General features: G+C 40.8%; 1 protein-coding gene across 2 annotated transcripts in view; it reads right to left on the bottom strand.

The window, feature by feature from the left end:
- esrrgb (estrogen-related receptor gamma b) overlaps nt 1-12,666 on the bottom strand; it is an 84,159-nt gene that overhangs the window by 21,309 nt on the left and 50,184 nt on the right. For both annotated transcript variants that reach the window (XM_026194907.2, XM_026194904.2), the window contains 2 exons: nt 11,589-12,004; nt 6,785-6,901 (listed from right to left, as the gene is read on the bottom strand). In XM_026194907.2, coding sequence (XP_026050692.1) covers nt 6,785-6,901; nt 11,589-11,991 — 520 coding nt within the window. In that variant the 5' untranslated portion in view covers nt 11,992-12,004. The remainder of the gene's footprint in view (nt 1-6,784; nt 6,902-11,588; nt 12,005-12,666) is intronic.

The raw sequence follows: 12,666 nt of genomic DNA, 5'->3' as shown, positions 1-12,666 counted from the left end.
CCACCTTAAAACACAAACATCAAAATGAAATCTGAGTTAAGTATGTGATTAAATTTTCGGCCTAAAGCCCCCCCCCAAATTGTCTAAATCCACATTCTTCGCAATGTGGTCAGAAACATCGGTCTATATGCTGAAAAACACCCACATCAGCAGTGTCTTCAATGTAAAACTGAAGCCAGAAAAACAAAAATACACAAAGGAAGACAGAAGGTTGAGCAAAAACAAAAAAAAGTGTCCAAAAAAACATTCATGATATAAATGAGATTCATTCTTCTGGTACAAAAAGATGCTCTACAGAGCAGCTGTCATCACTGAAAGGTGCATGTGTCTCATATCGAGACTGTGTGTTACTATGTGAACATGTGCTCGTGTGTACATGCGTGTTTAAGCTTCTCACTCTCAACTATTTTCAGCCTTTCACCTGTCAGAGGCGCTTCTTTCGAGAGAATGTGTCAGAATTGGCTGGCTGGCTAACGCTGCCAAAGGGAGATTAGGAGCTCCCTATTTTAGCTGGGAAAAATCAGAGGGATGTGGCGTGCAGCCCCCTCCGACGCAGCCTGCTCACCCTTTGCAAAGCGCAGCCGCTCTGCCCTTCCAGGGCTGCCTCTCAACATCTGATCTGGAAAGTCAGAAAGAGCTACAGTAAAGGCTGTCATCGGGTTTTTTTCTTAAGTCTGGGTGGGCTGAAAATAAGAAGGGAAAGGCGAAGAAAAGACGACACAAAAAGTTGAAGGGAACTGGATTGGGTTGGGTATTAACATGGCGCACCATCTGCTGCAACCCCCTCCCGGTGGCCTGGCAATGCTGGCACTGCTTAACCGTAACTGCCATGGCACTTGTATCACTCTTTATCATGTTTTACACTTACATAAATCTGAGCCAGCGTGTCCACAAAGGGCTATTATTTTGTCTCGCAGTGCCGCCCTAACCACAGATGCAGCTCTAATAAAAAACATCTGCAGAGCTCGAGAAGGGCCGAGATCATTCATGAAGTTGAAGCTGGTGTAGTGGACAAAATAAAATGTTTTTAAAAAGCTAGAACGGTGTCAGTGACAAGCATGGGACCTCAAGGAGCGATTCTGAGCCCCTTGTCAGGGGTGATATACATTTTAACATGTGTGTCGGGAAGCGAGTACATGTATAGAAGGGTTGTTATGAGGTCAGCGCTTCGCTAAATCCTTTTCTTCGGAGGAACACGTGTTAGCCTCCGTGTCTGATCTATCACCTGCCAGACAGTGAGGACAGGCCAGTGCAGAGCCTCTGGGTGGGCGCTGACTTTCAGCTGCATTCTGCCAGCTACTCTGACACCCTAAAAAGCAAACAAGCCCCCACACATGTGCTGTTAGATAGACAAGTTTACGGTACAAGAAAAAACAAGTGGCAAGAAGGGAGGGGTCCTTCTCACTTATAGTTCAAGTACTTCGAATGGTGCAGACCAACACATGCTAAAAATTCTGGTTCTGAAGACGCCCACAGAGTATAGACTTTGGGTATATCTTTATTATGGTGATGTAATCTTAGCATATAGATTGGTTTCTGATTTAAGCCTATTGATTTGGAAGGGACCTGACAGTCTGTGATATTGGATATGGCTTTACTAATCTTTTGTGTATGTGGCCGGAGGAAAATAAGGCTGTAACATTACCCTGGTAGCCACGTTCGCTCAGGAAAGACTGCTGATCCCTATCTGTGGTTAGGAGAGGGCGAGACAGCGGTGTAGGTTGCCAAAATAGTCTGGCAGCTTGTGTTCATCCACCACATTACAGCGATGTCAGAAAATCCCAGCATGCAAAGAATAAACCACAGAAACACCGAGCTAACATCACTGAACTAGAACCCACCAGTAGTGACTAAAAGACCAAACTGTAAGCGCCTTTTATGCTCAGACCTGCTTCTTCCAGGACAGACACTCAGTGGGTATAAGGCGATATGCTTCTGTTCCAGTGGGACTTGGTTTTTGAACACGATAATTTGTTAACATGATGATCGGACACCTGTTCAAGGACCAACATAGATACCCATGCTTACTGGCACAAAAAGAAAAAAAGAATCCATCTCTCTTCTTCAGCAGGATGTGACTCAAAGCGGAAATTGAAAAATGCACACGCGGTAGATTCTTGCATCATTTAACACCGTACAGTAATGCTATGGGATATTAGCGCCGCTATTAGCTGGGGGCACTGACTCCTGGCAGTTGTGACTGACACCATACCTTCCGTGAGTTGTAATTACGTGAAAGTTTTTCCACTGACCTGTGACCTTTCATCAGTCTCAGCTGTACATTTGAGGGGTCAGTGAATGAGGCTTCCTCGAACAGCTGCCATTCGCTGCCGTCCACCCGGCTCATCCAGGTGCTCTGCTTTGACAAAGCAGTAAAGCCGAACCAGGAGAGAGGCCTGTCATCTATATTATTTATTCGATTTTCTTGGAAAAATAATAATCTGTTACATCTTAAACAGACAGCTTAGCTCAACATACCCTTAAGCATAATCCATAAATTCCCTTTGCATTATGTTGGCACTGGCCACAGCTAGAATACCTGATTTATTTAGACCCCTATCACACCTGAAGCCACCAAACCAAGTTCGAAGAAGTAAAGTCAGCTGATTAGTGGCAGGTGGCGCACAGCAGAAGGGTTTTCCCCACCCACTAATGGGGCTCAAAATCCCTGGCAGCTACCCTTTAAAAGTCAGGATGGCACGACTGGCACGAGGAAGAGAAATATTGGAAACTTCTAGAGTAACTCATCACAATATATAACTCTCACAGCACCCCGAGGGAGGCGTTTTTTAGGAAGCCACTGCCAACGTGAGGGAAATTTGCAATGGGAACAAATGAATAACTTATGAAACTTACAATATCCAGTTTATGTATTTATCAATGTTTACCTGTTAATAGCTGAAGATTATAATAGTTAAAATAGAAACGTATCTGGAAACATTTTATTAATTAAAAAGTTAAAATGGTTTCATTTCAAAGGAAAGAAGTAAAAAAAACACAAGCCTGCTTAATATTGACAAGGATTGCTACGAAAAATGAAATTTGCTCAAATGTGTAAACCTTCAACATAAAACCATTTTTCTGTTTGGACACCACAATCATGAGTTTACACCTAAAAAATCTGTTTTTAAGCTGGAAAAGCTTTCAGTTCATCCACATCAGAGAGTCAGTCAGCTATTTTTTTATGTCAAAGATCAAGGTTTACTGCGATCTCACAAAACATATTTGGGCCAAACTGATTAGGTCTGGCTTGGATATGGATATAAAACACAAGTTAACTGGTTTCTGGTTTCTCTGTAATTATTGTATTTAGGTCTGGACTGTGGAGGCATCACTACAATTGTGGGTGTCTTCAAAATATCCCTTCAGTAGACGCTCAAACATTCGTCTTTGTTGGTTTAAAAGATTTGCGTTTCAAATCTGAGTCTGGATAATTGTGAGGATAATAGAAACCTTCTTTATTAAGCGAATACTTTAACACTACGCTTCCTTATTCTTTTCAGTGTATCCATCTCCTGTTTGTGGAATGTGCTGTTGTCTTTAAGTCCTCTGGATTCATTCCACGCTGCATTAGTTATTATTAATCTCTGGCTTTCTTCCACAGTGTATCTTTTGTCCTGTCTCCCTCCCCTTAACTCAAACCAGTTGCAGCGGAGTCCGCAGGTTTCTAACCATTGAAAGGGAGTTTTTCCTCCCTGTCACCGACTGCTTGCTCATAGGGAGACGTCTGATTGTTGGGATTTTATCTGTATTATTGTAGGATCTTTATTTTACGGTAAAGCGTCTTGAGGTGACAGTTGTTGTGATTTGGTGCTATGTAAATAAAATAGAATAGAACTGAATTGAATCTATGAAATAATCCTTGCTAGTGTTTCCTAGATTTTACCCACAATGTCACTCTGCTGCTTGCAGTTCAGAGTCTGCATTTGTGCCTTCTGTTATTAGTCCTCCGTGTTTGAATCTGTTGATGATATAACTAACCTTGCAGGATAATAGAGTGTTAAACACCATTTAAGTTAACATTTTAAGAAATTACACAATGTAATTGTTCCTTGTCGGTGACCAGCCCTTGGTCACTTGTTGCAGGGTGATCTCATAGCATAAAGTGAGGCTAGCCGCTGTCCCCTCCCCCCTACTGGTTCACTGATCAAAGTCCCCCTTAAATCTGTAAGAGTCCACGCCACTGCAGTATGCCATGATTAAGTGTCCTTTTTACTCTTAATTGAACACCATCACTTTTAGAAAATCGCCTACTGTGCCACATATTGCGGTGGCTGTGACGCTGCGCCTCGCACACACACTGGCCGGCTTAGCCTGGCTCTCCGCTGACAATACCCCACAGTTTTTCCTTTAAGCATGCACTAATAGTTTCAGCTTTATTTCTGAAGCAAATGTGTTGCTATTTTTTTTTTCTTCTGGCCAAGAGTCAAAGGCTCAGTGTGAGATATTTTGGCCAGGATTAAGACATAAAAAATGGCTGCATGTATAAATAGTAGCGTTATGCCAAACAGAACGGACGGCCCCTCTGTCTGAGAGGAACAAACGCAGCTACGTCACAGTGAAGCTGGGTCAGTGAAAGTGAACTAAAAGAGAGACACGCAGTCTTGTGTTACTGGGACAAATTTCAGTCAACTTGTGCAGGCTGCTATTACCAGATGTGTACAAAACTATATGGCCATAGTTTTATTTTTAGGAAACAGTTGTTTTTCTCTATGTGGAGCTTATAAATAAATTTATAAATCGTATGTTTCTTTAATTTAGGATTCAGTGTGGACTATGAAACACATACACACACATTAATGCTATCAGAGCACATATTACGTCCTAATAAAATGTACGATGCAGTCATTCCTCTAATCAATTACACTTAATCTTAATGTTGGTAGAAATAAAGAAATCCTAATGTGTGAATGAAATATTTTAAAAATTCCTTTGCTTCTTTTTCTCTAAATCTTTATTTTCTTATATCTTTTATGCCATCAACACCTATGGAAAGCCTACACTTCTGCCTTTTCCAACTATTTATTTATAAGTGACTTATGTATGTATGTATGTATGTATATATATATATGTATATATTGTACTATTCTTAGTTAGTGTATTGTCTGTCTTGTTTTAATGTTGGTTTAAAATGGAGCACTGTAACAAAAAATAATTTCCCCCAGGGATCAATAAAGTATTCTGATTCTGATTATTTCAGCACATTATTCAATTAATTTACTGTTACTGTCAGTGTGCATTTATTGTCCTATACAGCGTTCGTACCACAGTTGCTCAAAAATTATTCTTTGTTTCAGTATAAGACAAAGAAATGTAATTAAAATAGGCTGTATTTCAGCAATTTGAGATTTTGTTTTTTCTCATGGACATCTGTCCAGAAATGTTCACTGAAGTCCAAGCTCAGCACAAGCCCTCTGCGTATAAATAGCATGATTTAGACTTTTCATAGACTTTGCATTGGTGTAGGATAGTTCTTCTCGCTCTGCAAACTGAAAAGATAAAAAAATGCTCTTCCCGTGGAAAGAAAAAAGAAAAAAAGAAAATCTATCGGCTAGATTTTCCCTCTGTACTCCCAGAGGACTCACACTGGAGGAAAAACAACACGTGCAGGAAGTGAGGTGGGATATTCGGAAAGCATTTAGTGGATCAATACGGCAGGCAAGAGAGGGGAAGGGAGACAGACAGACAGACAGAGTGGGAGATGGAGAGAGAGACACCCAGAGCCCAGGGGAGAGGGAAGTCTTGGGGGAACAGCCTGTGCTTTTTAAGAGTACTGTTACACATCTCAGTCGGTCTTGGTAAGAATATCCAGCTCAGCAGCTTTTTCCACCCGGCTGAGTTAAACACTCAGAGGCTCGGCAGTGTGAGGAGAAGTAAGTAAGGCTTGTGGGTGATGTCACCGGTGTCTCCCTGAGGCCACAGCTGGCTTTAATATCACTGACCATCCTCTAGACCGGAGTGACCATCACAGATCCACAACCATTGAAAAACAGACAGCTTACTCTAACATATAGGCAAACCTCCTGATTTCAGCTTGATCATAAAATCTTTACACCATCTCATATATTTTAAAATATAGAATCACAAGACAATTTGGTGCCATAGAGGAGAGTCTAAAGTTTATATACTAATAAACAGAGAAAGCTGCCTAAGAAGCATATGATCTTTAGGATTTTGATGTGACAGTTAATTAATCTAGACAGATGCTATTAGCACCAAGGTGTCAATAGCCAACAATGCTATTTGCACCAGTGGGTGGAAAAGTTAATGTGGCTATTTACACCAGGGAGTATATAGCATGGCATATACGGCATCACAGAGACAAGCACCGGGGTGTCCGTAGCCAAAAGTGTTACTTGAACCCAAGCACTCACTGCCAGAAAGGCGTTCTAACACCTCAACTATAACCTTTTCCTGCACATAAAGAGCTAGTTTTGTTACCCAAGCTTAGCCACAGTGTGACTGAAATTAAGTCTAAAAATTACATGTGTGTGGTTTTATAAGGGACACAGACTCCAGACAAAAGTCTTTAAAGCATTCATCCACCGCAGCCCTCGTCACTCTGCGAACTGTGAACTCAACTGCTTCACGCTGCTTCCTATGTGATATACAACCATGGATACAACAGTACTTAGATTTTTTCGTAGTGCTGAGGAGCAGCACTGAACAGAGACCCCAAATAATGCAGCTTTGACAAGGGGCAGAGTAAAAATAAAAGGATAAAGCAAACACACACTCACATATATATATGTTGTGTGAGCTTGTGTGAAAAACCAGTACTCACCCTCTTTTAGCATGCCAACTTTAAGACATTTCATAAAGCGGCAGGCCTGGCAAGACTTTCGTCTCCTTTTGGTGATCTCACACTCATTGGTAGCCGGACAGCTGTACTCGATATTCCCTGGAAAAGGATTGGAAAAAAAGGACTCCATTATTCTGTGTGCTTAAAAGATATACATCAGCAATTAGGAATAATTTGTTTTGGAATTATTGCGCTGGCAGGAAGATCAAATCACACCAGGCGCGGAGTGAGAACACTGCAAAATACACAACACGTGTGTGCACATGTGTGCCTGTGAACGCACACACACCTGTCCCAAGGTGACCCCGTGTGACACTCCTGAAGGAGAGGAGGGTTTAGTGGCATTTTGATGGGGCATGTAAAAAGCACCTACCCGCCCCGCAGTCACACTCAAATTTTGATTCACAGATAAATTAGCTTCATTAATGCAGAGCGTCCTCTCTGCAACGCTCACCACGACCCTTTCCAGCCCATCCTTCTTCACCTAAAGGATGATGGGAAAACTGCCCTCCCTCAACAGCACGGGGCTAAGAGACGGACGCACAGCTGAGCACTCTGCATAATGTTCTCCAGCAAAGACCAGGAGCTGCTGCTAGACTGGACAATCTAAGACTGCGATATCATGTAGCAAAGCTCGATGTATTATTCAAGTCGTCTTGACGGTTGTTGGCTCACTATGGAAATATTTCCTATGCAATTTAATCACTCAGATCCAAAAACAGCCAGAAAATGCAGACATATTGAATCTGCTGGAATTTAACCGCTGCCCGTCTTTCTCACCTGATTCCGGTTAAGAGTTTTTTTTATTTATTTTTTCCCCAAATCATTACGCACACACTTCAAAAGTTGACACGACACCAAGAATCCAGTGACAAATCCTCTTTCCCAAGTATCCGTAACCCCATGATTGACTGTTTGAACAATGTCCCGTAAGTCCAGAGATGTATTAATGGTACCTAAAAACAGCAAACCAGGTGTTGTCTGTTGCAGGTCTGCCAGAGGAGCACACACACACACACACACACACACACACACACACACACACACACACACACAACCCCCTGTTGGTCAAGGAGAAGGTGCCAACATTTGTCAGGATCCCTGGCATCGAAAGTGCCAGCAGGGTCACACGCACAGTTAGGGGCCGAGGGCACCACGCCAGCATGTTGGCAGAGGCTGCTGCTGGATTCGGGGTAGGTAAAGTCTGTTAAACTGAGAGGCATTAGCAGAGGGGAAATAAAGTACACTGCAGCGCTCGTATGTAGAGATGCACGCCATGTACCTTACTGCATACTACACTGCAAACTAACTGCATGCAGCAAGAGCGTTATAATATTTGCAGTATTAATATATAGTACTTTAGTTTTATTCTCAGTGCGAATACTAGAGGGTAAATTCTTATGGTAAAAATTACATAATCTAATGAGTACACTTAATACTTTTTAATGCACAGTAATGTCCCACAATTCACACTAGAGACAATTAAGAATAAATGTGTGTGTGTGTATATATATATATATATATATATATATATATATGTGTATATGTATATATGTATATATATATATATATATATATATATGTATATGTATATATATATATATATATACACACATGTTATATATGATGCATGTTGTATACATAAAGAAAATCTAATTCACGTTAAATCACATAACCACATTTTGCACAAGCACAAAATGATGAAAATGATGTGATATGTTGAAAGGCATTAATAAATCTGTGAGTATAAAATTCCGGTTTTACAAAATGAAACACAATAGTTTTCATTTTTTTCATCTTTCTTCAGCTGCCTCCTTGACGTCTGCTGTTTGTTCTATTGTTGTAGAGCACCGAGCAATATGTTATTTTTCACTAACTGAAGGCAGTGATTCTGAGCTTTGCCTTAACAAGCAGACAACATTACAGTTTGCTGCATGCCTGAAATGTTGAACTTATTCTCTGTACTACATACATGCAATATTTCATGACCTTCTGAGGTTGATGAACTTGCTTGGATATCAAATTTTCTTCCTTCAAAATCAAACAGTAATCCAAAAATAACAGGATAGGTCAAATATGACCTGCATGTGTGTGTTTTTTGTTGGGTGTGGGTGGGTGAGACGAGGGTCCACAATAGACTTAAATTGCCTACCTCTAAAAGCTCACTGTCGGCAACCCTCTTAGTTAATCAGGTCTTGTGTCCACCTTTATTTCTCAAAGGACATTTCAACCACTCTAATAACCTTCCTTAACCTCTCTTATTTTCCCTCTAAATTTTGATATATTATTATGCTATGCTATTATCCACGTGCATCTCCACTCAAGTTGGACCTCTTCCTGTCCTCCTCCTTTACCGAGGCCGGGACCCCCTTCCTGATTACCATTCCATTAAAGCAGCTTCTCCTCTCTGTGAATGACCACCTACCCCATCCCTCGTCCCACCGCCTTTATTTAGAGGACTCTTCAGCGTCTCTGTCTCGCTGTTCCCTTCCTCTGTTATTGCCACCACAACACGTGCCTCTGCTTCTAATTGGACCCCATCTCCTTCCCCTTGGGTGAGGGCTTGAGGGGCCTGGGGGCAAAAGGAACGGATCCACACCTCCCACCCTCCTTTCTTGACTTTCTCCCAATGAAATGCCTGGTTCTTAATTACAGTCACCCAACACTGATTGTTATTGACTGAAACTCCCGTGGCTCAGGACGAATGACGGACAGATTAAGCTCATTACAGGCCTGTCCTCCAAGAAGGAGAGTGAAAAGAAGAAGAAGAAGAAGACTACAGTGACGAGGAAGAAGATGAGAAGGAGAGAGAGAGGTCTCGGCAAGACAATGCAAAGTCACACATCAGCATTACTGGGGCACGAGCAGCCTTTTAACTACCAATGATTGATCATAAACAGGCATGCAGGATTTGGACAGAAGGCCAAAAACATTCAGTAAAACCCAACAAAGTGTAGCATGCGGACTGAACAACAGATATTGTGCTGATGACTTGAAAGAAAGTAGGGGTTTCCTACATTTTCTGATGCTCCCGATCCAAAGATGCTTTAGCCTCTTGTACATGAAAAGTGAAAATTCTCCTAAGATAAAACAATCCAGCCATTTTCATATAGGCTAATTAAGCCAGGAAAGGCCTTCCTAAAAATGGGCAGCCAAAAAAATGTAAATAAATAATAAGTTTTGGAAAATATGTCTTTGCTGTCTCTATTTTTTGTGTGTGTTTTTCTTTTAGAAATGTCTGATAATTAATAATGAGAAATAGGATATTTTAGAAAATTTTAGAAAAAAAACCTCGCTGCCAAAGAAAAAGAAAAATTATATATATCAGGATGAGGCTTGGTATATTTGTCATCATCACATTAAGAGTTATTAGAAAAAGTCAGAATTTTGTAAACGTGATGTAATTAGAGAGAGTGCCGAAGAGTTTCACTCTTAAGACCAAGTGAGGTAACCAGCTCTCACATCAGTCCCACGTTTTCCATCTTTATTCTGACAGTAATGCGCTGTTTTGGATTTTAACAAAAGCCAATAAAATAAAAGGAAAAAACAGTGCCGAAAGATGCTTCTTCTGTTTCTTCGTGCTTCAGTAATTGAGAGGGATTTAGGCAGAATACTTTTCAAATTTGCCTGACTTAATGTGCCCTCACTCTGACTCCATGTATCCAGACACAAATGCTGCAAATCAAATCAAAAAAAAAAAAAGTGGCGCATTATCTCTGTCCAAAAGATTACTCTGGAACGGATCCCACACATGGCAGATTCGGTGCCAGATGTATGATTCGCATGCAAAGACATCAAAAATCACAAACTAGAGCAGATTTGCGGTCTGGGCCTAATGCCTGCGGTAGACACCACATCGTATTAGCCCCATGAAAGCACTGAGGAACCTGTGACACGCACGACCACGTATTCAAGTGAACGTAAAGTATTTAAAATCATTAAAAAAGTAGCACTTCTCTATTGTGACAAGAGTGAAAATACACCTTGCTTAAAAGTACTGGTGGAAAGTCAGGAATTTATTGTTTTAAGTATAAATTTATGTTTGATTAAAATTCAGTTTCACTAAAATTATTCATCTCTTTACTTCAATGCTTTCATGTAACAACCTTAGCAATAATTTACTTTTTAGAATAACATATTAAGAAATACAAATCATTGTTTTTTTATGGCCACTTTAAGGGAAAAAAAGATAACAATGTAACATTTTTATCTGGCGCTGTTCACCTGTCGCTGTTTTGATGTCTGTGAGTTGGTAACACCTATCGACAAGTGGTTTTCTTTTTTGCTACTTATTTTGAAAATCCAAAAAACAGAGGCCGTCAATATCGATTGATCTGATAATCCACAGAAAAAAACCAATAAAAAATAAAATGAAAACTGTAAAATTTTTAATGTGTGTGGGTTCTTCATTTCTCTTCTATCGATCAGTTCTCCACATCCTCTGATTTATCTGGTTAGCTGTGGTGTTGTGAATGAATATTATTGTGTCTAATGTAGTTAAAATAAACCAGTACTTAAACAGCTACAAACAAAAAATGCAAAAATGCAGTGCATGGTCTAAGCAGTAAATGGGAGCACCACAGAGCATTTTTCTAAGTATTCACAAGTTATAGTTAATCCAAAAAGCAGACATTTTTACTCATATTTTCTATTGCTGCGGTTGTGCTTTTACTTGTCTCCAATTGTAACAAAAATACAAAGAACCCATTACCTAAAAGACAGTTTTACTGACAGCTCAGGTGAGTCAGTGAAATGTGAAAGGAAAAGTGGGAAAGGGGGAAAATACCTTGTATCGTTCTTTTGAAAAAGGCTTTGCAGGCCTCACAGGAGGCCACTCCGTAGTGGTACCCCGAGGCAGTGTCGCCACACACCAGGCACAGCCTCTTGGGAATTCCATTGAGCATGTACTCGCACTTGATTGGCGAGTCATCGGCCATGCCGCCGGAGCACTCCTCGTAGCGGCGTAAGCAGGCGCTGCCGCCTCCCAGCATGCCTGGGTTGAACATTGGGGGGGAGTCCAGGGTGTGTGACCGTCCACTGCCAACGTTAACGTAGCCGCCGCTGGCGTCAGAGTTGCCACTGGGGCTGTGGTGACTGCCAGTGTCTATGAGCGAGGAGGAAGGACTGGAAGGCTCAGTTTTGACATAAGAACCACAGCTCGAGGATAGGTGCCGGTCCTCGGAGGGCATTCTGGTTAATAACCTGGAGAAACACAAACAGAGTCGGAATGTCAGTCAGTTTTGAAACTGAATTTACAGGGAATGCAATGGTTTTCCAAATTTTTGAAAAGAAATGAATGTTTAATTCAGTTCAACTGAATTTTTATAATGTCACCGCAAAATGCTTTATCCTGTCCAGTAAAGACCCCACAGTATAAGAGCTAAAAACCCAACAATCAGACAACCCCCCTATGAGAAGGCAATTTGCGACAGTGGGAAGGAAAAACTCCCTTTTAAGTGGGAGAAACCTCGAGGAGAAACAAGGTTAGAAGGGCAGCCATCTGCTTTGACTGACTGTGTGTGAGGAAAAAGAGAAAAGAAAAGGAGAGCATTGGGTGATATGGTGGAGTTCAAACCACTTGTTTTAAAGCACATATATAAGTAGGCAGAAGGACACCATGGTTTGTGTTGTTTTCAACTTTTGTTTCCACGAGTTGTTTGGTTGGATTTAGGAAAAAAATTGTGATTTGGATTTGGAAAAAAACAAAACAAAACACAAAAACTGTCATATTGGCATAGAAACCACATCAGGGGACACTGAGCTTTGGCATAAAAATAATATTTTATTACACAAACTAATAACATAAAAGTAACATATCTCAGTATTAATAATTAACAAACTTTTTAAAAATATTAACCGTTTTA

Source organism: Astatotilapia calliptera, chromosome 15 (genome assembly GCF_964374335.1).
Source record: "Astatotilapia calliptera chromosome 15, fAstCal68.1, whole genome shotgun sequence".
NCBI lineage: Eukaryota > Metazoa > Chordata > Actinopteri > Cichliformes > Cichlidae > Astatotilapia > Astatotilapia calliptera.
Note: the sequence above shows the minus strand (reverse complement) of the source record. Positions and strands in the feature narration are given on the sequence as shown.